This window comes from Rhinatrema bivittatum, chromosome 18, assembly GCF_901001135.1.
Source record: "Rhinatrema bivittatum chromosome 18, aRhiBiv1.1, whole genome shotgun sequence".
Taxonomy (NCBI): Eukaryota; Metazoa; Chordata; class Amphibia; order Gymnophiona; family Rhinatrematidae; genus Rhinatrema; species Rhinatrema bivittatum.
The window spans coordinates 1,433,022-1,461,010 of record NC_042632.1 but is presented as its reverse complement, the minus strand read 5'-3'; the positions used below and the strand labels follow the sequence as shown (position 1 = coordinate 1,461,010).

At 45.6% G+C, this 27,989-nt stretch overlaps 1 protein-coding gene across 1 annotated transcript in view; it reads left to right on the top strand.

Moving 5' to 3' along the window:
* The window catches only part of LOC115079628 (dedicator of cytokinesis protein 2-like), a 991,955-nt gene that overhangs the window by 265,004 nt on the left and 698,962 nt on the right, over positions 1-27,989 (top strand). The window contains 2 exon segments of the mRNA XM_029583335.1: positions 110-245; positions 20,558-20,633. Coding sequence (XP_029439195.1) covers positions 110-245; positions 20,558-20,633 — 212 coding nt within the window.

Below are 27,989 nucleotides of genomic sequence, written 5' to 3'. Positions count from 1 at the left end.
AGATTTTATTTTACAAATGAACGTTATGGACAGTATCGTCAGGGCTGATCTCTCTCTTGACTGCATGCATCTTTTAAGATAAACTTTCCTCCCCCCTTTTTCATGTTAGGACCTTGGAAACAGAGACTTAAACAGAGATAAGATTTACTTGGTGTGCCAGATAGTCCGGATCGGACGAATGGACCTGAAGGAGAATAACATTAAGAAATGCACTCAAGGACTGAGGCGCCCGTTCGGAGTTGCAGGTAATACTTGTCCTATAAGAAAACCATTGTCTTTGTTTCACAAACAGTTCCTGGAAGGATGATAATGTTTTCATGAAAGAGGAGCCAAAAAAAAGCTCAGGCCCTGAATATATTACAAAAAAAATTGTTGCTTGTCTCTTTACAGTGCTGCACCTGATCCATCAGGCTGGTCCAAATTTCTGGGTTTTATTTTTTGTATCAGACAGAATTAAATAACTTTTCTCTGACTTCTTTCATTTTGGTTTTCTTGTATCTGCCATCAGTTAAACCTTTTACTGCCCCCTAAGCCCTTGAGCTACCTCACTTGGCAGGATTGAGTTTGTGAGCATTACCTGGCCCTGGGCTTTCACATTCCATGAGGAAGTCCCAGAATCCTCAGGGAGACTGTGAAAGTGCAGCTTCGCTGGGAGTGATGCCTCTTGAAGTAGCTCTCATCTCATTATTCCCCTCTTTATCCTAAAGGAAGGCAAAAGAGAGGCAAAGAGAGCTATGTAGGGGTAATTTTTTAAACTACATGTTTATTATAAAAATCTCTGCCTTGTTCTACCTACAGTAGTCTAATTGTAAGCAGGCAGTGGGGTTGGAACACTTATTATTTATTTATTTATTTACGGGTTTTTTATATACCGGGGCACGTAAGTAACATCACCTCGGTTTACATTCATAGAAACATATAGAAACATAGAAATGACGGCAGAAGAAGACCAAATGGCCCATCTAGTCTGCCCAGCAAGCTTCACACATATTTTCTCTCATACTTATCTGTTTCTCTTAGCTCTTGGTTCTATTTCCCTTCCATCCCCACCTTTAATGTAGAGAGCAGTGATGGAGCTGCATCCAAGTGAAATATCTAGCTTGATTAGTTTGGGGGTAGTAGTAGCCGCCGCAATAAGCAAGCTGCACCCATGCTTATTTGTTTTACCCAGACTATGTTATTAGCCCTTATTGGTTGTTTTTCTTCTCCCCTGCCGTTGAAGCAGGGAGCTATGCTGGATATGCGTGACGTATAAGTCTTCTCCCATGCCGTTGAAGCAGAGAGCCATGCTGGATGTGCATCGAAAGTGAAGTATCAGGCCCATTTGGTTTGGGGTAGTAACCGCCGTAACAAGCCAGCTACTCCCCGCTTTGTGAGTGTGAACCCTCTTTTCTTCTCCCCTGCCGTTGAATCAGAGAACTATGCTGTATATGCATTGAAAATGAAGTATCAGGCTTATTTGATTTGGGGTAGTAACCGCCGTAACAAGCCAGCTACTCCCCTCTTTGTGAGTGTGAATCCTTTTTTCCACATTTCCTCTTGCTGTTGAAGCTTAGAGCGATGTTGGAGTCAAGCCTGTGTATGTTTATTTAATAAGGGTATTGACTCCAGGCAGTAGCCATCATTCTGGCGAGTCACCCACTCTTCATTGGCAGCCTCTTGACTTTATGGATCCACAGTGTTTATCCCACGCCCTTTGAAGTCCTTCACAGTTCTGGTCTTCACCACATCCTCCGGAAGGGCATTCCAGGCATCCACAAACATTAATTCAGCATAGTGCTTTACACTTCATAGGTCTGAATAGAAAAAAGGGGAAGGGGAAACAGGAAACCTACATGGAAAAGTATAAAGTACAAATATAATCATAAGAACATAAGAAATTGCCATGCTGGGTCAGACCAAGGGTCCATCGAGCCAGCATCCTGTTTCCAACAGAGGGCCAAACCAGGCCACAAGAACCTGGCAAGTACCAAACACTAAGAAGATCCCAAGCTACTGATGCAATTAATAGCAGTGGCTATTCCCTAAGTAAACTTGATTAATAGCAGTTAATGGACTTCTCCTCCAAGAACTTATCCAAACATTTCTTGAACCCAACTACACTAACTGCACTAACCACATCCTCTGGAAACTATTTCCAGAGCTTAATTGTGCTTTGAGTGAAAAAGAATTTTCTCCGATTAGTCTTAATGTGTTACTTGCTAACTTGTTGGAATGCCCTCTAGTCCTTCTATTATTTGAAAGTGTAAATAACCGATTCATATCTACTCGTTCAAGACCTCTCATGATCTTAAAGACCTCTATCATATCCCCCTCAACCGTCTCTTCTCCAAGCTGAACAGCCCTAACCTCTTCAGTCTTTCCTCATAGGGGAGCTGTTCCATCCCCTTTATCATTTTTGGTTTCCCTTCTCTGTACCTTCTCCATTGCAACTATATCTTTTTTGAGATGCAGCGACCAGAACTGTACACAGTATTCAAGGTGCGGTCTCACCATGGAGTGATACCGAGGCATTACGACATTTTCCCGATTTATTAACCATTCCCTTCCTAATATTCCTAACATTCTAGTTGCTTTTTTGACTGCTGGCAGCACACTGAGCCGACGATTTTAAAGTATTATCCACTATGATTCCTAGATCTTTTTCCTGGGTGGTAGCTCCTAATATGGAACCTAACATCGTGTATCTACAGCAAGGTTTATTTTTTCCCTATATGCAACACCTTGCACTTGTCCCACATTAAATTTCATCTGCCATTTGGATGGCCCAATGTTCCAGTCCTGCAAGATCATCCTGTAATATATCACAATCTGCTTGTGATTTAACTACTCTGAATAATTTGTATCATCTGCAAATTTGATAACCTCCACTCGTCGTATTCCTTTCCAGATCGTTTATATATATATTGAAAAGCACCGGTCCAAGTACAGATCCCTGAGGCACTCCACTGTTTACCCTTTTCCACTGAGAAAAACTGACCATTTAATCCTACTCTATGTTTCCTGTCTTTTAACCAGTTTGTAATCCACGAAAGGACATCGCCTCCTATCCCATGACTTTTTAGTTTGCTTAGAAGCCTCTCATGAGAGACTTTGTCAAACGCCTTCTGAAAATCTGTTACGACTGTCGCTGCCCGACATCTCCACTCCGCCCTCCTTACCTCTTTAGCGACTCCTCCTGCAGTTGATGGACATTTGGCTGCCGCGGCGTCTGCCTGCCGTCCTCTCCAGCATCTCCAGTTCGGCTTGGGCACTGCATCCCGCCTTGTTGTTCAGCTACCATAGGGCGGCGCGCGCCACATGGCCCTGCTTCTTATTCCTTCTTTGGCGCAAACCTCAGAGGCGTCCCCCTGTGATGACGTCACTCATCCCGGATACAAAAAGCCTACCCTGTTTGCTAAACTATTCGAGAGCAAGGGGGACTCCTTACGGATGGGATTCGCTCTCCGTACCTAGCCACTATGCCTCTCCTTAATTGGACTTACTCTGTTGAGGTACCCACTCCTCGGGGGCCTCTCTCTTTTCTTTCAGGTCGCTGTCTGGAACCGGTACTTGCTCCTCGAGGGCCCATGGTTCCTGGACTTGCTGCCTGAGCTCCCTTCTGCTTGGAAGAAACTGCTGCCTACTCCATCAGTGAGTTACATCTATATTCTCTGCAGAGCTGTTCCCTGGAACCGAGTTCTCGCTCCTCGAGGGCCTGCCTCTACTCCAGCTTTCTGTGTTACCTTCTGGGAGAAACCGGTGTGTGAGTAATCTATCAACGAGGCTCTATACCAGAATGCTGTGTATGCTCCACTGTACTCACTATCTCAGTTCTCTCCACTACAGCACAGCTATTGAGGATTGCGTTCCAGTGGCCTGAGGAACTTACAAGCCCAGGGTCCACCGAAAACCTTATAAATAATAACAAAATCCAAATACACTAGCATCTGACCGGTTCACACTTTATCCACATGTTTATTAACCCCTTCAAAAAAATGAAGCAAATTTGTTAGGCAAAACTTCCCTTAGGTAAATCCATGTTGGCCTGTGTTCCATTAAACCATGTCTTTCTATATGCTCTATGATTTTGATCTTGAGAAATAGTTTCCACTATTTTTCCCAGCTCTGACTTCAGGCTCACTAGTCTATAGTTACCCGGATCGCCCCTGGAGCCCTTTTTAAATATTGGGGTTACATTGGCCACCCTCCAGTCTTCAGGTACAATGGATGATTTTAATGATACAAATTTTAACTAATAGGTCAGAAATTTCATTTTTTAGTTCCTTCAGTACCCTAGGAATCATACCATCCCGGTCCAGACTGATTTGCTACTCTTTAGTTTGTCAATCTGGCCTACTACATCTTCCAGGTTCACAGTGATTTGGTTTAGTTTTGTCTGACTCATCACCCCTGAAAACTATCTCCGGAACTGGTATCTCCCCTAACATCCTCATTAGTAAACACGGAAGAAAGAATTCATTTAGTCTTTCTGTAATGGCCTTATCTTTCCTAAGAGCCCCTTTAACCCCTCGGTCATCTAATGGTCAAACCGGCTCTCCCTCACAGGTTTCTTGCTTCGGATATATTTAAAAATGTTTTTATTATGAGTTTTTACCTACATGGCCAACTTCATTTCAAATTCTCTCTTCGCCTGTCTTATCAATGTTTTACACTTAACTTGACAATGCTTATGTTATATCCCTATTTTCTTCAGATGGATTCCTTCTTTCAGTTTTTGTAGGATGTTTTTTTGGCTAAAATAACCTCTTTTACCTCACCTTTTTAACCATGATGATAATCGTTTTGCCTTCCTTCCACCTTTCTTAATGCGTGGAATACATATGGACTGTGCCTCTAGGATTGTATTTTATAACAATGTCCATGCTTGTTGAACAGTTTTAACCTTTGCAGCTGCAACTAATCAGTTTTTTTCAAACTATTTTTCCCTCATTTTATCAAAGTTTCCCTTTTGAAAGTTAGTGTTAGGAGCTGTAGATTTACTTATGCCCCCCTTCCAGTTATTAGTTTAAATTTCAATCATGTTATGATCACTGTTGCCACAGTGGCCCCACCATCGTTACCTTTCTCACCAAATCCTGCGTTCCACTAAGAATTAAATCTAAACTAGCTCCCTCTCTTGTTGGTTCCTGAACCAATAGCTCCATGAAGCAGTCATTTATTACATCCAGGAACTTTCTGTCTCTAGCAAGTCCTGATGTTACATTTACCCAGTCAATATTGGGGTAATTGAAATCTCCCATTATTATTGCACTGCCAAATTGGTTAGCTTCCCTGATTTCTTTTAGCATTTCATCATCTGTCTGACCATTTTGTCCAGGTGGATGGTAGTATACTCCTATCACTATACTGTTACCAACACACATGGGATTTCTACCCATATAGATTCTACTGAGCATTTAGTCTCTTGTATGATCTTTATCCTGTTGGACTCTATACCCTCCCGGACATAAAGTGCCACACCCCCATCAAGTTGATCCTCCCTATGATTGCGATATAATTGTACCCTGATATAGCACAGTCCCATTGGTTATCCTCCTTCCATCAAGTCTCTGTGATGCCAATTATGTCAATCTCATCATTTGCTGTCTATCACTAACTCTCCCATCTACTTCTTAGACTTCTGGCATTGGCATACAGACATTTCAAAGTGTGTTTGTTGTTGTATTAACAACCTGCTTTCAGTTGTTAGGGAATAATTTGGAAATCATTAGCTTCGGTGATTTTTTACATATAGGCCACATGGACTACGTTTGCTTTAATTGGAAACCTCTCTTTGTGATGCTGTAACTCTCCTGTTTCATTAATATCCTTCAAGGATACATTTCTCCGAACCATGCACTGCTGAGTGACTGTCCAGCTTTCCCTTTTGTTCTAGTTTAAAAAGCTGCTCTATCTCTTTTTTGAAAGTTATTGCCAGCAGCTTGGTTCTACTGTTGGTTAAGGTGGAGCCCATCCTTTCGGAAAAGTCTCCCCCCTTCCCCAAAAACTTTCCCCAGTTCCATTACAAAACTGAATCCCTCTTCCCTGCACCATCGTCTCAATCCACGCATTGAAACTCTGGAGCTCTGCCTGCCTCTGGGGACCTGCACGTGGAACAGGAAGCATTTCAGAGAATGCTACCCTGGAGGTTCTGGTTTTTCAGCTTCCTACCTAAAATCCTAAATTTGACTTCCAGAACCTCTTCTTCCGCATTTTCCTATGTCGTTGGTGCCCACATGTACCACGACAGCCAGCTCCTCTCCACACTGTCCTATAATCCTATCTAGGTGACGGCGTGAGGTCTGCCACCGCAGCCAGGCAGGCAAGTTTAACAGGTGGTCCTCATGTCCACCAGCCACCCTGCTATCTACATTTCTAATAATTGAATCACCAAGTATGATGGCCCGGCCTAAACCCTTCCCTCCTGGACAGTAGTGCTGGGAGACTTGTCTTCAGTGCGAGAGGACAATACATTACCTGGAGAGCAGGTCCTTGCTACAGGATCACTTCCTGCTACACACCAGAATGATGTTCTCCTACTGGGAGACCTTTCTGATCCAAGGCAACACTGGGTCTGCCAGACTGGTTTGGGACTTGGCTACTATGTCCCTGAAGGTCTCATCAATGTACCTCTCTGTCTGCCTCAGCTCCTCCAAATCTTGCAACTCTAGCCTCCAAAGATCGAACTTGTTCCCTGAGAGCCAAGAGCTCTTTGCACCGAGTGCACACATACAGGAGTAGATTTTAAAAGGGCTACACGCATAAGTTATACGCGTAACCCTTTCAAAACCCCCCTGCGTGCGCCGAGCGCACTGTACTGTATCGGCCTGTATATTAGCAGATAGAGCCAGGGCTGGTTCTTTCATTAGGTAAACTAGACAGTTGCCTAGGGTGCAGTGAAGGGATTAGTTAACCTGAGTCTATTAATGAACTCAGAGCCACACAAAGAAAGAATACACCGAGGCATGTAGAGGCATGATTCTGCGGTTATGAGTTGCTAATATTTAGAGAAATAATAAAAAGTTCACTGACTTTGTGAATCCTGAAAGTCGTGCTTAGGCTGATGGAGGGGAACAAAGTCACTAACCTTGTAAAACCTGAAAGTTGTGATTAGGCGAGGGTTACCTCTTCCATGGATACCTTACAGGATTGTATAAAAATGATCAGAACTGTCAGAGGTCAGATCTTATCAAGTAACAGATTTCTGTAAGTGACAGACAGAGCAATTCCTTGGGCCCTTATAGAACATCAGTAAGGAATGTTTACTTTGCCTATTATATTGTTTTCTTATTATTCTTACATATATATGCAATCAACCAATTAGTGATTATTTTCCATTAATTTTATATGATCAGTAAATACTCATAATAAAGCTGTTACTATTATGCACCTGGAACTGAATTGTGTACGTGTGTGTGTTTAAACCACTATAACTGTAATGCGAGTGAATTACAGTGAGCTCCTATAAGTGCTAAGCTGCAGAGCACTCTGAGCAGGGAGGCTGCTGTGAGTTCCTATTAGGAATAGACTCTGTGTTGTGTGTATGTTTCTAGGGTAAGTCCTGTAATAGTCACAGATAGGTAAGTCCCTTTGGGGCCGATACAATACAGTGCACTCAGCCGAGCACACTGTATAACCCGCAGGTGGACGCTTCTACAACCCGCATCCAACGTGGCATGAATCTAATAGCGCTCAGCACATGCAAATGAATGTGAATGAGGCTATTATGTATTCACTCCCAATGCACAAAAAAAAAAATTTGCGCCTAGGACGCACATTTAGTGATCAGAAATTAACGCCTGCCTGGAGCAGGCATTAATAGCTGAGCGCTCCTAAAACTAGTATGGAAAAGCAGAAAAAACTGCTTTTCTGTACTGCCTCCTACTTAATATCGTTGTGATATTAAGTAGGAGAAAAACTAAAGTAAATTAACCAAAAAAAAAAAAAATTAAAAGAAAAAATGCGGGTAGTCGAGTGCAGGGAACAGAAGCTCAATTGACAAGCGCCTGTTTCCTGAACCCCTGGCTGTGTGGCATTAGGAAAATCGAAACCAATAAACTTGGCATCGGTTTTCCTAATTGGCGGATGGCCGATGTGCAAGTGACCCTAGCATCTCCTTGCTAACATGACCCCTTAATTTAAATATGCATGGTGCCCCCGGGGGGGGGGGGGGGGGGATGTGCCTCGGGGCGCATTAAGTAAGCGGTCGCTGACTGTTCAGCGCCCGCTTTCTGCGCATAATTATTGCATCAGCCCCTTTGTGTCTGAGCTTGGGGTCTGTAGGTGAGCCCAAGTAAGCATTGTCAGGACCTCAAGTGAGCCTCATCGTTCAGAAGCTACAGTGAGCTTAGGCGCTGTTCTTTGGCCTAATCTGTTGGTCAGAGGGGAGGACAGCAAAAACTCAAGAAATCTCCAGATACTGCTTACCAACTCTTAGGGCGTATCACCTAAAGAAAGAGGAGCATGGGTAAGTATCACCTAAAGAAAGAGGAACATGGGTAAGTATCACCTAAAGAAAGAGGAGCATGGGTAAGTATCACCTAAAGAAAGAGGAACATGGGTATCACCTAAAGAAAGAGGAACATGGGTAAGTATCACCTAAAGAAAGAGGAACATGGGTATCACCTAAAGAAAGAAGAACATGGGTATCACCTAAAGAAAGAGGAACATGGGTATCACCTAAAGAAAGAGGAACATGGGTAAGTATCACCTAAAGAAAGAGGAGCATGGATATCACCTAAAGAAAGAAGAACATGGGTATCACCTAAAGAAAGAGGAACATGGGTAAGTATCACCTAAGAAAGAGGAACATGGGTATCACCTAAAGAAAGAGGAACATGGGTAAGTATCACCTAAAGAAAGAAGAACATGGGTATCACCTAAAGAAAGAGGAACATGGGTAAGTATCACCTAAAGAAAGAGGAACATGGGTATCACCTAAAGAAAGAAGAACATGGGTATCACCTAAAGAAAGAGGAACATGGGTAAGTATCACCTAAAGAAAGAGGAGCATGGGTATCACCTAAAGAAAGAGGAACATGGGTAAGTATCACCTAAAGAAAGAGGAGCATGGTGTATCACCTAAAGAAAGAGGAGCATGGGTAAGTGGGGGAGCTGTGGATAGAGGGTGCTAGGTGGGTGGATAGAGAGAAGGTTGCAGGGCAGGAGAGGGTGGGATGGAGAGAGGATTTTGAGCATGTAGTAGCGTAGAGGAAAGATGTCGGACATGACAAAAATGGGACAAAGATTGTATTGATGCTTATGTGCTGAACAGGGCGTGAAGGGGGAAAAAAGAGGAAGATGCTTGGGGGATTGGGGGATAATAGAGGAGAGATGCAACGATAGGGGAATGCAGGCCTTGGATGCTGAGCAGGGTAAGAGAAGGAGATGCTGCGCCAGAGCTGCTGCCGATAGATAGGTGTGTAAGGGAAAGGTGCAAGATTGAAGGTTCATTTAGGGTGTTTAATTCCCTTGCCCTGCCCTGGGCTCAGGTCATCTCTCCATTTGTGATTTCACCCTTTTTCACAGGCTTGAATCACTTCCTTGAGCACGTCTCGTTTTTTGTTTTTTTTTCTAAAACTGCCACTGAGTCCCCATCCCCTGCAGCTCAGCAGGAAGCATCTCTCCTTTAATCCGGGCCCCAGCTGTATGTGGTGCTTCCCATCCTCACTTTGGAAACCTCAGAGATAAATTCAATGATTTTTTTTTTTATATTATTTTTGAAAACAAGGGGAATGGTGTTCCCCCACCATCCCTCCACAATTCAGACCCAGACTGCAGCCCTTCTCAATATTGGTGCTGCCAAGGGGGAGAACTTTTCATTCCATGGTATCGCACACCACCAAACCTCCTCCCCCTTACCTATCCTTCCAGTAAAATATCCTACTTATTCCAGTGACTGCTGGAATAAATAAGATATTGAAATTGAGAGACTAGAAAAGTTGTTCTATGGGACAGAGAGGGAAGTATCTCCTCACCCCCGCTCCCAGGAGAAGCAGGAACCCCTTCTGGTTGAAGGGGGGCCAACCAAGCTCCATCTCCAACATTGTGCATGCATTCTTGCTCTGTTCTGCATTTTTTGTGAGACAGGCAGAAAGCCATGCAGTGCTCCGCAGTTGGCAGCTACAGTTCCAGAAACAAGAGCCCAAAATTTGGGCAGGCCTGTTCCCCTGCAGCTCATTGGTCAGACACTTTCATAGTAATATATAAAGAACAGTAGAAAGGAGAGAAAAGTGTTTTCATCCTATGCCTTCCTGCAGCCCTGAAGCTGCTCCTGATTCACAGGAGAGTACTGAGATAATATTGGAGGTGCTTAAGCACCCATAGCACCACAGAGCTGGTGTCTATGCTTATTAACCAGGTAGACTAAAGAAGCTATGCTATTTCTGGGAGTAACAAGAAATAAATCTACTTTGTGAGATCTACCAGCTTTTTGCAACTTGGACTAGCCATTGTCTGAGACAGGATTCTGAGTCTGATAGACCATGGTCTGACCCAGCATGGCATTTCTCATGTTATATCAGCAGCTCAGGTAAGCCTGCAGCACCAGTCACATCTGTCTTCCAGAACCTAAAGAAAGCATTGTTTTTACACTAATTCAGCAGAAATATTCAAGGATTCATCATAGCTGTAGCAATTATTCTAATTTTCATCATACAGTTAGCTCTATGTTTTCTAGTTTTTTTCAATAAATGTTTTGGCCGTTAAGAAATGAACCTGTCTTCATCTATCAAACTAAATCAGAGTTTAGCTATCTGTATAGCCTTACAGACCCTTTTCTCCCCTTCCATCATCAACTATCCCTCCACAATCATACAGCCTTCCATCCTTTCCCTTTATAGTCAGGCCCTTCCTTCCCCTTCTCCTTCAGTGTCAACCTTACTTCTGCAGTCATGCTCTCCAGGTCAAGTTGCGGACCCTCCCTTTCTGTCAATGAATTTCCTCTACAGTTGGACCCTCTTTTCTCCTTCTAGCATCAACCTTCCCTCCACCACCTAGGAAAAGGATCTAGGTGTCACGGTGTGAACAGTAGCGGATGTTGAGCCCTTTGTGTTGCAGTGTATTTGTTGACACAGCCTCGAGGGTGAACCCACGAGGCCTACGCCAGCAGCTGGCTGGATGAGGAAGCCTGGAGAAGCAAGCCTAGAAGGAGCAAGGCTGGGAGGCAAGGCTGGAAGATAAGGCACAGGAACTAGGAATGCAGACAGGAATCAGGAAACATTCAGGAGCAACATGCACTATTTCAGGATTAGGAGACCCATTGCTGAGGCAAAGCAGGAAGGTCTGAGGAGCGCTTATATAGGGCTGGGCTGCCAGAGTCATCTAAGGGCGCCACAGGTCTTTTCCTGCTGCAGGCCCTTTAAGAGGTGCTGCGCAGCCAAGGAGGAGCTGGAGCATGGCAATGGAGAGCTGCATCAGAGCTGTCAGAAGAGCTTGGGCCTGTATGGTCATAGCAGCATTGGGGATAAGTGCAGTGGCTCATGGGGCAAAATCCCTCCATTCTTCTGGGCTTTGGCTTCTCTGGAAATCTTCTGTGGAACTCGTGTATGAACTGGGGGCTCCCATGAATTTTCCTCGGGTCCATAGTTTTTCCAGGGAATCGGATACTATAAATGGTTTTGGATCCTTTGGGAATCCAGAATCTCTTGGCCATTAAATTGAATATCCTCTTCAGTAGCAACTTCAGTGGTCTGGAGGGGCAGTCTGCCTGGCCAATTGAGGATTGCAGGTTTCAGCAGAGAGACGTGGAACACATCATGAACCCGCAAGGATGCTGATATTTTGAGCTTGTAAGCCACAGGCCCCAATTGTTGCTCAATGGGAAATGGATCCACAAACCGAAGGGAGAACTTTAGAGATGGCATCTTCAATTGTAGATTTTTAGTGCTGAGCCAAACTAAGCTTCCCAGATGAAGTTGAGGTGCTGTATGTCGTTTCTTGTCTGTGTGTCTTTTAAAACTCACTGCCACTTGCTCTAGGTGTGTCTTCTGCCACAATTCCTGGATTTCCTATCCCCATGTTAGCTGCTGGGCAAGTGGTGTATGAGGATGGTACCCAAACACAATATAGAAGGATGATGACCCTGCAGAGCTGTTCACATGGTTATTATGAGCAAATTCAGCCCATGGAAGGAGGAATGCCCAATTATCCTGCCTTTGGTTCACGAAGGCTCATAGAAAGGCCTTGAGACTGATTTACCCGCTCGACTTGTCCATTGTTCTGGGGATGATAAGCTTAAGTGAAATACAATATAATTCCAAACTTCCTGCATAAACCTTTCCAGTAGTGAGCTGTGAACTGAACTCCCCTATCGGAGAGGGCCCATCTCCAGAACAATGGAGAAGCCGAGTGGGTAAATCAGTCTCAAGACCTTTCTATGAGCCTACATGAACCAAACATAGGATAACTGGGCATTCCTCCTTCCATGGGCTGAATTTGCCCATAATAAAGGGGAAGCCCATGCAGGCGGAAGATATGTTGGACAAAGAGTTCTGCCAGTTTAGGTGCAGATGGGCGGCCCAGAAGGTGTGTGAAATGAGTCATCGTAGAAAATCTATCCACTACCACCCATATGGTGGTGTTGCTGCCAGAGAGGGGAAGGTCAGTGATGAAATCAGTGACTAAGTGGGTCCTGGGTTCCTTGGGGACTGACAATGGCTGTAATAACCCCGAAGGTCATGCTCGCACACTTTTATTCATGACACAGAGGTGGGGCAAGATTTTATGTAATGCTTCATGTCGGTTTTCTTGTGAGGCCACCAATAGTTTCGGACAATTAATTTCAAGGTTAGGGTGTTGCCTGGATGTCCTGTCAAGTGGGAGTCATGAGCCCACTGAAGAAACTTCTGCCATAGGCGCTGGGACACCATAGTCTTCCTAGGAGGAACTGTAAATGTGGTAGCAACCACAATCTTTGCAGGGTTGAAAATGTGCCATGGAGATTCCAGAGAGCCCTCAGTATCAAAGGAATTTGAGAGGGCATCGACTTGTTGGTTCTTCTCTGCGGGACGGTACCATAACGCGAAGTCAAACTGATTGAAAAACAACAACTAGTGAGCTTGCCAGGGGTTCACTCTCTGTGCTTGTGCTAGATGCTCTAGGTTTTTGTGATCCGATAGATAGTTCCTGGGTGCTTGGCTCCTTCCAGCAGATGTTGCCATTCTTCCAAGGTTAGCTTGACCACTAGCAGCTCACAATCACCAATTGTATAAGTCTTCTCTGCCAGAGAGAATTTCTTTGAAAAATAGGAAAGGGTCACAAGAGTACCATTATGGTTATGTTTTAGGAGGACAGTGCCTACCCTGAGAGTAGACTCATCTACCTCCAGAATGAATAGCTTGGATGGATCTGGGTGGTGTAGGCACGGATAAAGGGTGAATACCTTTGTAAGTTGCTCGAAAACTTAAATAGCATTCGTGGTCCAATTCTTGATGTCCTCGCCCTTTTTTGGGCTGTGAGTGGGGCCGCCAAGGAGGAGTAATCATGGATAAATTGCCTGTAGTAATTTGAAAACCCCAGAAGCACTGCCGCTCCTTGAGGCCCTTGAGGTCCATGGGTTGGGGCCGCTTCAATATGGTTTTTAATTTCTCTGGGTCCATATGGAGGCCTTGGTGAGAGATAATATATCCCAAGAAAGGAAGTTCTTCCTATTCAAAGGTACACATCTCTAACTTGGTATAAAAGTAGTGCTCAAGGAGTCTAGATAACTTGTTTCACATAATGTTGGCGCTCCAAGAATGACTTTGAGAAGACTAGAATATCATCCAGGTAAATTACCACATGGGAGTAGAGCAGATCCCACAAGATCTTGTTTACCATAAATTGGAAGACTATGGAGGCATTGCACAATCCGAAGGGCATCACAGGGTACTCATAGGGGCGGATTTTCAGAGCCCTGCTCGCGTAAATCCGCCCAAAACCGGGCAGATTTACGCGAGCAGGGCCCTGCGCGCCGGGAAGCCTATTTTACATAGGCCTCCCGGCGCGCGCAGAGCCCCGGGACTCGCGTAAGTCCCGGGGTTCTCCGAGGGGGGCGTGTCGGGGGCGTGTCGGGGGGCGGGCCCGGTCGTCGCGGCGTTTCGGGGACGTGTCGGCAGCGTTTTGGGGGCGGGTACAGGGGCGTGGCTACGGCCCGGGGCGGTCCGGGGGCGTGGCCGCGCCCTCCGTACCTGCCCCCAGGTCGAGGCCCGGCGTGCAGGAGGCCCGCTGGCGCGCGGGGATTTACGCCTCCCTCTGGGAGGCGTAAATCCCCCAACAAAGGTAAGGGGGGGGTGTAGACAGGGCCGGGCGGGTGGGTTAGGTAGAGGAAGGGAGGGGAAGGTGAGGGGAGGGTGTTAGAGGATTCCCTCCGAGGCCGCTCCGATTTCGGAGCGGCCTCGGAGGGAACGGGGGTAGGCTGCGCGGCTCGGCGCGCGCCGGCTATACAAAATGATAGCCTTGTGCGCGCCGATCCAGGTTTTTTAGTAGATACGCGCGGCTCCACGCGTATCTACTAAAATCCAGCGTACTTTTGTTTGCGCCTGGAGCGCAAACAAAAGTAGGCTATTCGCGCTCGTTTTAAAATCCGGCCCATAGTGTCTGTCATGGATGTTAAAGGTGGTCTTTAACACATTTAAGACTAATCGGAGAAAATTCTTTTTCACTCAACGCACAATAAAGCTCTGGAATTTGTTGCCAGAGGAGGTGGTTAGTGCAGTTAGTGTAGCTGGGTTCAAAAAAGGTTTGGATAAGTTCTTGGAGGAGAAGACCATTAATGGCTATTAATCAATTATACTTAGGGAATAGCCACTGCTATTAATTGCATCAGTAGCATGGGTTCTTCTTAGTGTTTGGGTAATTACCAGGTTCTTGTGGCCTGGTTTTGGCCTCTGTTGGAAACGGGATGCTGAGCTTGATGGACCCTTGGTCTGACCCAGCATGGCAATTTCTTATGTTCTTATGTCTTCCACTCATCACCCTCTCTGATTCTGATCAGATTATATGCTACCCTGAAGGTCCAGATTGGTAAATATTTGTGCACCCCAAAGGCAGTCAAAGAGCTTGGAGATCAAGAGAAGTGGATAATGATTTTTCTTGGTAATCCAATGCAGGGATGCAAGGATCCAACCTTCTTCCCTACAAAAAAGAATTCAGCCCCTGTGGGAAAGAAAGAGGGGTAAATGAAGCCTCTATGCAAAGTTCTCTTTAATATATGTGATCATAGTGTCTGTTTCTGGAGTAGAGAGCAGGTATACTCTACCTCTGGATGGAACCTTGCCAGGGATCAAGCCTATGTCACAATTGTAGGAGCAATGAGGGGGCAGGACCTCCGCCAGCTGTTGCTGAAAACATCAGCAAATTTGGTATATTGTGGGGGTAGACCCAGGAGCCCCGAGGTAACTGTCCAAGCCTTAGACATCAAAGGCAAGATTTTGGCGAGGCATTGATCGCAAGATTTTGATCGCAGCATAGAAATGGTTGCTGAAGAAAAGAAGGGCATAAGTGGATGTTATTCAATGTAGAGGGGGGCTTCTGCTTCCAGTAAAGAAAGTGATTGATTGGTTGGAGACTGTATAAATTTTGTCGGGATTCGGACTGATGCCGTCTGATAGAAAGATGGTGGTTAAATAAGGAAGATGAAGCAGTATTAAAGCAAGTTTTATAAAATTGTTACCTAGCGCCTGTTGTTTGACAATCAGTAGTAATAGTATTCATTTTTGTTTGCTCTTAGCTCCCCAGCCCCAGAAGCAGATGCTAAGCGTCAAAACATTGGCAGTGTTGGGCAGGCATGTTTGACTATTCGGAGGAACTATTTAAAACAAGAAGCTGCTGTTTTGAATAAATACTGCCTAAGGCAGTTCATGAGATAAGTTCAATATCTTTAGATGAGATGAAGTTTTAACTAAAGTCCTCACCGGGTGAGCCATGGGAATATGAGAAATGATTAATATAAAGACACTGAAGATTTTAATTGCATAAAAAACAAAAAAATTACAAAAAATGAAAATTAGCAATTTTGATTTCATATCACCTAAAGTAAAAGCGGTATTGTTGTATAATGTGAGTTGTAACCGATTTAATGGTTATTATCCATAACACAGTACTGGACACCAGAGCGGGGTGTCCAAGGGAACCATCAGTATGTGGTAGTGTTGGACAAGAGCCTCATGGATAAAGCTGCCCAATTTCCCAAGAGATAGGCGTACTGGGACTGACAGTTGTGGAGAGGTGCAGGGCTGACCTAGGGTGGCTTCTCCCACCAGGCCTAGGTCCTTGAGTCTCCTGGCTTGTTCAGGCAGCGATTTGCGAAATTCCCAGGTACAGCGCAGTATCAGCAGAGGTTAAGGTTATGGCGCCTCTCCTTCTCCTCTGCTGACAGCTTGAAACAGTCCACCTGCATGGCTTCTACTGGTGCAGGCCCTGGCTCTAGAGGAGAAAGGGAGGCTATAGGAGGCTGAAAATTCAGGGCAAGGTGGTTGGGGCAGCGAGCCGAGCATCTCTCTTTGGCCAGTTTCTGAAACCTCAGGTCTAGTCATATGGCTAGACTACTCAGGCCTTCCAAGGCATCTGGCAGGTCCTGGGCAGCCAATTCGTTTTTAATGTGCTCCAAAAGTCCTTGTCGGAAAATTGCAATGAGACTGTCACTGCCCCACTGAAGTTCAGAGGCCAGAGTGCAGAAATGCACCATATACTATCCCACAGACTGGGAGCCTTACCTAATCTATAAGAGTTCAGATGCCTTGGAAGCCATGCAACTGGGCTCATTGAATATTTGCCTGAATTCTTGCAGGAAGTGCGCCAGGTCCCCTGAGAGTGGATTGTCCCTTTCTCAAAGGGTCGAGGTCTAAGCCAACGCGGTGCCACCCAACAAAGAAAGAATATACGTTACTTTGACTCAGTCTGTCGGAAACAATGGTGATTGCAATTTGAATTGCATCCAACATTGGTTGAGAAAGCCTCTACATTTTAGTGGATCTCCATCATACTTCTGGCAGAGGCAGGTAAAGTGTGGGAGCCACAAGACAGGTGCTGGAGCAGGAGCTGGAGCAATCTGGGCCGCAGTGACCTGAAGATATCCAGCCATAGTGTTTAAGCTGTTGAAGCTGTTGTGCTAAGCCAGCAATAGTGGAGTCTAGAAGTGAGTCCGCTGAGCTTATGGACTCAGCAAACTGTAAAGGGTAGCAGATGTGTGAGCACTTTGTGCTGCAGTGTAATTGATACAGCCACGAGAGCAAACCCATGATGCCTATGCTGGCAGCTGGCGAATGCACCCTGTAGCGGGATAGTCTGGAGCCTCACCTTTACTAACCGCTTCCCCTGCAGATTGAGCCTTTGGGTTCCAGCAGCTAGCAGGCAAGTCTCTAGGGTGGGGAAGATAACTAGAGTCCAAAGACACACTGGGGGTCAGGGCAGGTAGCAGACTCACGGAGTCATGGACAGGCCAAGGTTGGGGCACACAGCTAGCAAGAGTTGTCAGGTCCAAGCAAGGGATCAGGATCCGAAGAGTCAAGCCAAGGGTGGACAAGACATACTGAAGATACTGGACAAGGCAAGGCTGGACAAGGTGGGCTGGACAGAGCAAGGCTTGGAGGCAAGGCAGAGGGACCAGGAAAGCAGACAGGAAACAGGAATCAATATACAGAAGCAGCCCGCACTACTTCAGGAGTAGGAGACTCGTTGCTGAGGCAAAGCAGGAAGGTCCGAGGAGAGTTTTTTTATATAAGGCTGAGAGGCTGACATCATCCAAGGGCGCCGCTGGTCTTTTCCTGCCATGGGCCCTTTAAGAGGCGCTGCAGGGAGGAGCTAGAACATGGTGGCGGAGAGCGGTGTCCGAGCTGTTGTAGGAGCATGGTCATTGCGGTGTCGGGTTAAGTGCAGCGGCTCACGAACTGCAAATCTTATTTATTTATTTATTTATTTATTTATTTATTTATTTAGATTTTTTCTATACCAGCATTCGTGAAAATGTCACATCAAGCCGGTTTACAATAAACAATGGGGTGATAACCGGAGCAGAGAACGAGATAATATGTACTAAACATACTATAGATGCAGTTACAATAAAACAAGGAGTTGTACAACTAGGAGCAAGAAGAAGAAAAGATAGTAACTTTAACATAGTATATTAACCCGTAAAATGGTAGACTTTCCAAAAAGGGAAGTGTGTGATTTACAATGAATTGATCAATTCAAATAGATGTAGTTTTTAACAATAAAGAAGAGATCAGAAATAATGAAAATTCTGGATGTTTATAACACATTGAGCAAAATATTTCAATATATTATCCACAATGTGCAATGGCAGCCAAGAAAGCAAATAGAATGTTAGGATTTATTAGGAAAGGAATGGAGAATAAAACAGAGGTTTTCATAATATCTCTTTATCGCTCCATGTTGAGACCGCATTTTGGGGCGGATTTTCAGAGCCCTGCTCGCGTAAATCCGCCCAAAACCGGGCGGATTTACACGAGCAGGGCCCTGCGCGCCGGTGAGCCTATTTTACATAGGCTCACCGGCACGCGCAGAACCCCGGGACTCGCGTAAGTCACGGGGTTTTCGGAGTGGGCGTGTCGGGAAGCGTGTCGGGGGGCAGGGCCGGAGCGCGCGGCGTTGCGGGGGCGTGTCGGCAGCGTTTTGGGGGCGGGTACGGGGGTGTGGCTACGGCCCGGGGGCGTGGCCGCGCCCTCCGTACCCGCCCCCAGGTCGCGGCCCAGCGCGCAGGAGGCCCGCTGGCGCGCGGGGATTTACGCCTCCCTCCGGGAGGCGTAAATCCCCCGACAAAGGTAGGATGGGGGTTTAGACAGGGCCGGGCGGGTGGGTTAGGTAGGGGAAGGGAGGGGAAGGTGAGGGGAGGGCAAAGGAAAGTTCCCTTCTAGGCCGCTCCGATTTCGGAGCGGCCTAGGAGGGAATGGGGGTAGGCTGTGCGGCTCGGCGCGCGCAGGCTATACGAAATCGATAGCCTTGCGCGCGCCGATCCAGGATTTTAGCCGATACGCGCGACTACGAGCGTATCTACTAAAATCCAGCGTACTTTTGTTTGCGCCTGGAGCGCAAACAAAAGTAGGCTGTTCGCGCTCGTCTGAAAATCTACCCCTTTAAGTATTGTGTGCAGTTCTGGTCACTGCATCTCAAAAAAGATATGGAAGTGTAAAGAGTGTATGTTAGATCCTCCTTAAAAGTCCAGGACCAGGCATTTATCCTGGTCCACCTTAAGATGGCTCACCAGAGAGTCCTCGTTTAATAGCATTTCCCCTGAGGAGAGGGATAAAACACCAGGGTCCAGAGGGAAGAGGAGGCCCCAGGAGAATTTAGCAGGAACTTTGCTAAAACTACTTATCTGAAGACTACTGCAATTTTGTTTCCAGTACTGCTGAGGTAAGCAGACTCTTGGTTGTTTAATTTGTCTCTAAATAATAAGTCTATAGAAGAATAGTCAGTCTAGTCTGTCCTCCAGCAAGCCAAAGAATGATCATGCTGTGTTACAAGCGGAATTAGAAAAGGTACAGAGAAGGGCCACTAAAATGATTAAGGGGATGGAATGATTCTTTTATGATGAAAGGTTAAAGAACTTAAGGATTTTTAGCTTGGAAAGGAAACGGCTGAGGGAGAGATATGATAGAGATCTATAAAATAATGAGTGTATTGGAAAGGTAAACATAAATCAACTCTTTCAAAAAGACAGAGTAAACTCTTTCAAAAAGTACAAAGACTAGGGGACACACATTGAAGTTACTAGGTAATACATTGAATACAAATAGGAGAAAATGTTTTTTAATCACTGCATAATTAAATTATGGAATTCAGGTCAATTAAACCCAGTATCCTGTTTCCAACAGTGGCTAAGTCAGGTCTCAGGTACTTGGCAGGATCCCATGGGATAAATAGATTCCAAGCTGCTTATCCCAAGAATAAGTAGTGGATTTCTGCAACTCTACCTTAATAATGGTTAATGGACTTTTCCTCCAGGAACTTGTCCAAACCATTTTAAATGCAGCTACACAAATAGTTTTTACCACATCCTCTGGTAACAAATTCCAGAGCTTAATTATGGGTTGAGTAAAACAATATTTTCTCTTATTAGTTTTAAATATATTATTTAGTAACTTAATTCTGTGTCCCTTGGTCTTTGTACTTTTTGAAAGAGTAAACTACTGATTAACGTTTACTCGTTCCATTCCACTTATTATTTTATAGACTTTATCATATCTCCCTCAGCTGTTTCTTCTCCAGACTGAAGAGTCCTACCTCTTTAGCCTTTCTTCATAGGGGAATTGTTCCATCCCCTTTATTATTTTGGTCGCTCTTCTCTGTACCTTTTCTAATTCTTTGAAAATCTTCCAGAATTAGTTACTTGAATAATGATATCGGGAATTTTTATTTCTATGACTTAGAATTTAACCGAATCACATTTTTAGCACCAGGATTCCCACCTGCATCCTTCCATGGCTTGGCTAGCAATCCCAACTCTGGTATCTCAGTTTCCTTTCTTCTTTGGCCCCCTTTCTGTGCACTGGTTTGTCTCATTCTCTCTGCCTTGGCCTCATAGTGGCCTTTCTGGACATATTAATCCTGACTACCCTTTTTTTTCTTTTTATAGTTATGGATATTACTGATGTTATAAAAGGAAAAATAGAGAGTGATGAAGAGAAGCAGCATTTCATTCCTTTTCATCCGTAAGTAAGGACTATGCATCATTTATATACTCTGGAAAAAAAAGCTTTAATGACTAGCAGAGTTTTTGTGGTTTATTAGTCTTTCTGAGGTCCATATTCAGCCTCTCTCTGGCTGAGCTAGTTAGCCAGATAAACAGCACGGCTATATCCGGCTAAGTTGGAGCATTGTTCCAATCATGCATGGCCTAGCCATCCCTTTGCACCCTACTGTCTGTCATCACCTTAGGCATGTAGTTGGATTTGATGACGCCATACATTTTATCTGTCATTCAAAAATCCTACTATATTTGTCACCTGTGCCACTATCTCGAACTTACGGACCTGAAGATATTGAGCATTTAAAAAAAATTGATTACTGCAACTCACTTCTTCTCATGCTTCCACAATATCAATTAAAGCGGTTGCAGCTGTTGCAAAGATATGGTCAAGATAAAAGTCATCTATAGCCTGAAGAAATTCGATCATATCGGGTTGCACTGCACATGTATGATTTACCTGTTTGTTATTATGTATTTTATTTTTCTTGTTATTGTAACTATTAGAATGATTTTTTTGTGATTGACTGCATTTTCTGTTTATCTTGTTATTGTAAACTACTTGATTAATTTGTTTTAACTTGCAGTATATCAAGTTCAATAAATAATAATAAATAATAATAATATACCTAGCCCTCTTAAAGTTACCTGGATAAGTTTATTCGGCTAACTTTAGGACAGGTCTCCGGCATGACCGGAGTTAGCTGCATAACTTGTCCAGCTAACTCAATTCCCCCCAGTTACAGCCCCACTCCACCTACTACTTAGCTGGCTAAATAGTTATCCAGCTAAGTCATTAACTGGCTAAGTGGAGGCTGCTGATCCCTTTGCAGATATTCAGCCGCTACTAGGGATGTGAATCGTTTTTTGACAATTTAAAATAGCGTCCGATATTTTTTAAATCGTCAAAAATCGTTAAAGAGTGCGATACAATAGAAATTCCCCCGATTTATTGTGAAAAAATCGTTAATCGGGATAGTGTCCACTAAAGGGAGTTATTTGGGGGGAGGGTGGGAAAACCGGCACACCAAAACAACCCCTAAACCCACCCCGACCCTTTAAAACTAATCCCTTACCTTCCCCCACCCTCCCAAATCCCCCCAAAACTTTTTTCATGTACCTGGTGGTCCAGTGGAAGCCCCGGGACCGATCGCCCGCTCTCTGGCCGTCGGCTGCCACTCATAAAAATGGCGCCGATGGCCCGATAAAAAAACCCCCCACCCGGCCCTTTAAAAGCGCCCCCTTAGCTTCCCCTACCCTCCCGATCCCCCCAAAACATTTTAAAATTACCTGGTGGTCCAGTGGTGGTCCCGGGAGTGATCTCCCGCTCTCGGGCCTTCGGCTGCCACTAATAAAAATGGCGCCGATAGCCCTTTGCCCTTACCATGTGACAGGGTATCCGTGCCATTGGCCGGCCCCTGTCACATGGTAGGAGCACTGGATGGCCGGTGCCATTTTTAAAGATGGCGCCGGCCATCCAGTGCTCCTACCAATTCCCGGTAGTACATGTTATACAAAATTTTAACAGGCCTAAAGGACAGTCGAAGTAACAGCAAATTCCCCATCACTATTCTATCTGTCTTCCAAAGTTTGATATATCTCCACCCGCCCCAAGGCCCTCAGACCTTTATAGTAAGCTGTAGGGATGTGAATCGTTTTAGGATGATTAAAATTATCGTCCGATAATTTTAATATCGTCTTAAACCGTTATGGAACACAATACAATACAGATTCTAACGATTTATCGTTATAAATCGTTAGAATCGTGAGCCGGCACACTAAAACCCCCTAAAACCCACCCCCGACCCTTTAAATTAAATCCCCCACCCTCCCGAACCCCCCCCCAAATAACTTAAATAACCTGCGGGTCCAGCGGCGGTCCGGAACGGCAGCGGTCCGGAACGGGCTCCTGCTCTGAATCTTGTCGTCTTCAGCCGGCGCCATTTTCCAAAATGGCGCCGAAAAATGGCGGCGGCCATAGACGAAAAAGATTGGACGGCAGGAGGTCCTTCCGGACCCCCGCTGGACTTTTGGCAAGTCTCGTGGGGGTCAGGAGGCCCCCCACAAGCTGGCCAAAAGTTCCTGGAGGTCCAGCGGGGGTCAGGGAGCGATTTCCCGCCGCGAATCGTTTTCGTACGGAAAATGGCGCCGGCAGGAGATCGACTGCAGGAGGTCGTTCAGCGAGGGTTCCGGCGCCTCGCTGAACGACCTCCTGCAGTCGATCTCCTGCCGGCGCCATTTTCCGTACGAAAACGATTCGCGGCGGGAAATCGCTCCCTGACCCCCGCTGGACCTCCAGGAACTTTTGGCCAGCTTGTGGGGGGCCTCCTGACCCCCACGAGACTTGCCAAAAGTCCAGCGGGGGTCCGGAAGGACCTCCTGCCGTCCAATCTTTTTCTTCTATGGCCGCCGCCATTTTCGGCGCCATTTTGGAAAATGGCGCCGGCTGAAGACGACAAGATTCAGAGCAGGAGCCCGTTCCGGACCGCTGCCGTTCCGGACCGCCGCTGGACCCGCAGGTTATTTAAGTTATTTGGGGGGGGGTTTGGGAGGGTGGGGGATTTAATTTAAAGGGTCGGGGGTGGGTTTTAGGGGGTTTTAATGTGCCGGTTTTTCGATTTTTCGATTTTTAACGATTTTTAACGATTTTTCACGATATTTTACCCCCCCAAACGGCAACAATACGATTCCCTCCCCCTCCCAGCCGAAATCGATCGTTAAGACGATCGAGGACACGATTCACATCCCTAGTAAGCTGATAGTGTGGGAACAGATGTCTTAGCAAGTCCCAGCAGTGCATCCAGCTTGTGGAAAATGGTTGGCTGTCGAAAGGCTGCCGGAATAGTGCGTGACTGATCTGCAAGTATGAGAAGACAGACGAAGGCCCCAGCCCATAATAGGACCGCATTTCCGTGAAAGATAAGGGAGTCCCCTCTTGAGTGATGATATGTCCCAATTGAGTAATTCCCCGGGCAGACTATCGTCGGAAGGCTAAAGAATGCGATCCGGGAGAGAATTCCAGATTGTCAGTAATCGGCAATAAATATGCACATACCCGAGGCACCTGGAGACGTTTTGTCAATGTAACCCATGCTTGTTGAATGGGACGAATTACCAGAGACCGAGTGAAAAATGGCGACAGTTTATTTATTTATTTATTTATCTATTTTTCTATACCAACATTCGATTTGCCATATCACATCGGTTTACATATAACAGATAACATGAAGTCTAAGGCTAGCCTTATAGTGACTTGATACATTATAACAGGTTGATTGGTTAACTATCTGAGTATAAATAACAGTTAAATAAGATGCAGAATAATAGCTTGGTTGGATAACTGGCTAATCACGAATAACAGATATATAAGATAGTATAACAGATCTAATATACTTAACAACTGAAATATAAGATAGTATTACAGATATAATACGCTTAACATCATGAACTTTTTACGGAATTGAATTCAAAGATGGGTTAGCTATATCCAGTGGCAAAGGGGGTCTGAAGGGGTGGGGTGAATGAATTTGGGGGGGAGTTATTTATCTGGTGGGAATGCTTTCCGGAAGAGCCAGGTTTTGAGGTTCTTTCGGAAGGTGGTTGTGGAGGGGTCGGTTCTGAGAGCGGGTGGGAGGTTGTTCCAGAGGTGAGAGCCTGCTACGGATGCTGTTCGTTCTTTCATGGAGACTCGGTGTTTTTCCTTGACGGGGGGAATGGGGAGTAGTCCTGTGTTGGTTGAGCGGAGGTTTCTAGTGGGGCTTAGTGGGGACAGAGGTCCTTGTAACCAGCTGGCTTTGTCATTATGGATTGCTTTGTGTATGAGCATGAGTGTTTTGTATTGGGATCTGAACGGGATGGGCAGCCAGTGGAGTTGTTTGAGTGCCGGTGTAATGTGCTCAGTTTTTTCTTATTTGTTAGGGATCGTTCGGCGGCATATTGTAGAAGCTGGAGGGGCTTGAGGGTGGATGCGGGGAGGCCAGTTAAGAGGGTGTTGCAATAGTCTATCTTGGCGAAAAGAAGCGATTGCAGTACCATTCAGTAGTCTGGGGGATGAAGTAGGGGTTGGAGTTTGAGGATTTGGAGTTTGTAGAATCCTTCTTTTATTAGTGTCTTGATATGTGGTTTGAAATTCAGTTCCTGGTCCAGGGTGACTCTGAGGTCTCTAACCATCGAGAACAAATTGTAATGGGATTGAGGTGTAGGTCGGTGTTGGGTGTTGATGTCTTTCTTGAGAGGTGAAGGATTTCCATCTTACTGAGATTGAGGGTTAGTGCCATCTCAGTGAGGATGGAGGTTATGTCTGTCTGGTGTGATTCCCATCGGTTTAGGGTATGGCTGATGCTGTCTCTGATGGGGAGCAGGATCTGTACGTCATCGGCGTATAGATAGTAGGTGAGCCCTGTTTTGTCTAGGTATTTGCATAGTGGCAGCATATAGACATTGAAAAGGGTGGAGGATAGGGATGAGCCTTGTGGGACTCCCTGTGAGAGGAGAAATCTTTCTGAGGTTGAATTTCCTTGGGCTACTTTAAACGATCTGATGGAGAGGAATGATTGAAACCATTGGAGAGTGGTGCCACTAATGCCTATTTCTCTTAGCCGATGAAGTAGGATCTTATGGTTGATGGTGTCAAATGCGGCGGAGATGTCCAGTAGTATTAGGAGGAAGGAGATGCCTTTGTCAAAACCTCGAAGTATGGTGTCTGTGAGGGTGAGTAGTAGTGATTCGGTGCTGTGAAATTTCTTGAAGCCATGTTGGGCGGGGGCTAGTATGTTGTGATTTTCCAGGAATTCGGAGAGTTGGAGGTTGGCTGTTTTCTCGATGATCTTGGCTAAGAACGGTAGGTCGAGATGGGCCGGTAGTTGGATGGGGCCGGTAGTTGGATGATGCTTCCACCTGAATAACATATTTAAGGTCTACTGGGGACGCCAAGGCACCATCCACCGCCAGATTAGTGTAAGAGGAAGTCCCCAGCAGCCAATCCAGGACTACCAGCAGATTGCTAGCCAGGTTATAGTCTGCGATGTTCAGGACCCCTAGTCCCCCTTTCCTCCAGCCCTCCTGTAACCAAGAGAGAGGCAAACGAGCCTTCCCCCGCCCCAAAAAAACCACCGCATAGCTTTATCGATGAAAGACAGGTCATGAGTTGTAAGGTGAATCGGTAAATTTTGAAAAAGGTACAACCATTTGGGAAGTAGGATCATCTTAAATAAATTAACCCGACACCATAAGGAGATGGGTAGGTTCCTCCAGGTAGCTAGAAGATCCTGAGTCCGCGTGAGTAAACGAGGGATGTTGGCCTGGTAGAGGGCACAAGGATCCCCCGGGATCTGCACTCCTAAATACCGAAAGGATTCCTCAGCCCACTGCAATGGAAATGCACCAGACCAACCCGTCCATAACAATATCTGGGAATGCCAATGCAAAGGATTTATCCACGTTCAAGCGTAGTCCAGAAAAGGTGCCAAAGCACTCGAAGAGGTGCAGTAACGCTGGTAAGGAGTTGTGAGGGTCATTTAAAAAAGCAAGAAGATCATCAGCGAAGGCCGCATATTTGAAGACCTCAGACTGGAACCGTACACCTCTAATCTCCCTAGCAGCCTGGAGTGCCAACAGTAGGGGTTCCAGCTGCGACAAAAAAAGTAAAGGAGATAAAGGGCACCCCTGTCGAGTACCTCGACCAATCCAAAAGGATTCCGATCGCCCCTGATTTGCAATATTTATAGCCTCAGGTTGACAATACAACAATTGAACCACCTGATAAAAGAGCCCTTCGAAGCCCATCCGACGTAAGAGGAAAAAAAGATATTCCCACTCCACACGATCAAAGGCCTTTTTGGCATCGAAGCTAATGGCCAGGTAGGGTGTGTTAGTATGTCTGCACATTTCCATGGCGGTCAAAATCCGACGAATTCCGAACAAAGCCAACTGATTATGATTGATTAAGAAGGGTAATATGCGTGCCAACCGATCGGCCATTATCTTAGCCAACAATTTTTGGTCAAAATTAATTAGCGATATCAGACGGTATAACTCTGGACACAACAGATCTTTGCCTGCTTTGGGGATTAAAGTTATATGAGCCTGATTCATATGTCCCGGTAGCAATAAGGGTCGAATATAACTGAACCAGGGGCACGGTCACCTGGTCCACCAGACACTTATAAAATTCGGCAGAATATCCGTTGGGGCCCAGCGCTTTAAGACTTTTAGAATGCAGTATGGCAGATTGAATTTCTGTCCCCCGTAAAGGGCGAGTTGAGAGCCTCTTTCTGAGAGTCCGTAAGAGACGGAATCGGGAGGGAAGCACAAAATTGGACACAGTCTGCCACCTTCCATCCCTCAGACCTGTATAATTGAGAGTAATAATCTCGAAAGAGATGGAGAATCGAGTGGGTATTATTCTCTACCTGACCAGTGTGGTTTTTTAGACCCGATATATACTGAGAGGCGCGGGAAGAGTGGATCAACTGAGACAGCACCTTATCCACCTTATTACTATGTTGATACAGTTTAAATTGATAATATAATAAACTCTTGGCCGTCCGCTGATGGATGAGAGAATTCAGCTCACATTGGATAGAGAGATATTAGTCACAGGTTGCAGGCGTGCTTGAGTGTAAAAGCCTCATTTTCGCCTGACGAAGCTGTGTATGCAGAAGTAGAATCCTATTATTCAGGGTTTTCCATCTATGCACCGTGTGCGCGAGGATATCACCACGTAAGACCGCCTTGGCGGGATCATCTGTGTGTTCCTTATTGAAAGTAAGGTAGTCCGATCAACGCTCCTTTAGGTATTTTTGGAAGGAGACGTCAGCTGCCAGTTAATAGGGAAATTTCCAGTTTCGAGATACACTACCGGACTGCTGAAATTTTACATCCACCAGACCGGCGCGTGATCTGAGACTACAATGTCTTCTATCCCCACTGCATGTATTTTGGAGAACAGCTGGCTACTCGTGAGAAGGTAATCTAGTCGGGAATAAGTCGCATGAGCGTGGAAAAGGTGGGTAAAGTCCCGCTCCCCTGGGTGTAAGATACGCCATGTGTCCACCAAATGGAGAGCTTTTTCCAAAAAAGCAGGGCCCCGTCCCATCCCACGCTCCACCCGATGCTGTTAAGAGTCATCTAGCTGGGGATCCTGGATAGTATTAAAATCTCCCCCCATGATGATTGGCGTGGTTATAAAGGGAAGTAAGTGTTGATACAGAACCCTATAGAATCCCGCATTGTATTAGGGGCATAAATATTGCAGAGCACAATCTTTTGCGTGAACAGTTCTGCAATTAAGATAAGGAAACGGCCTTCCGAATCCTTGATC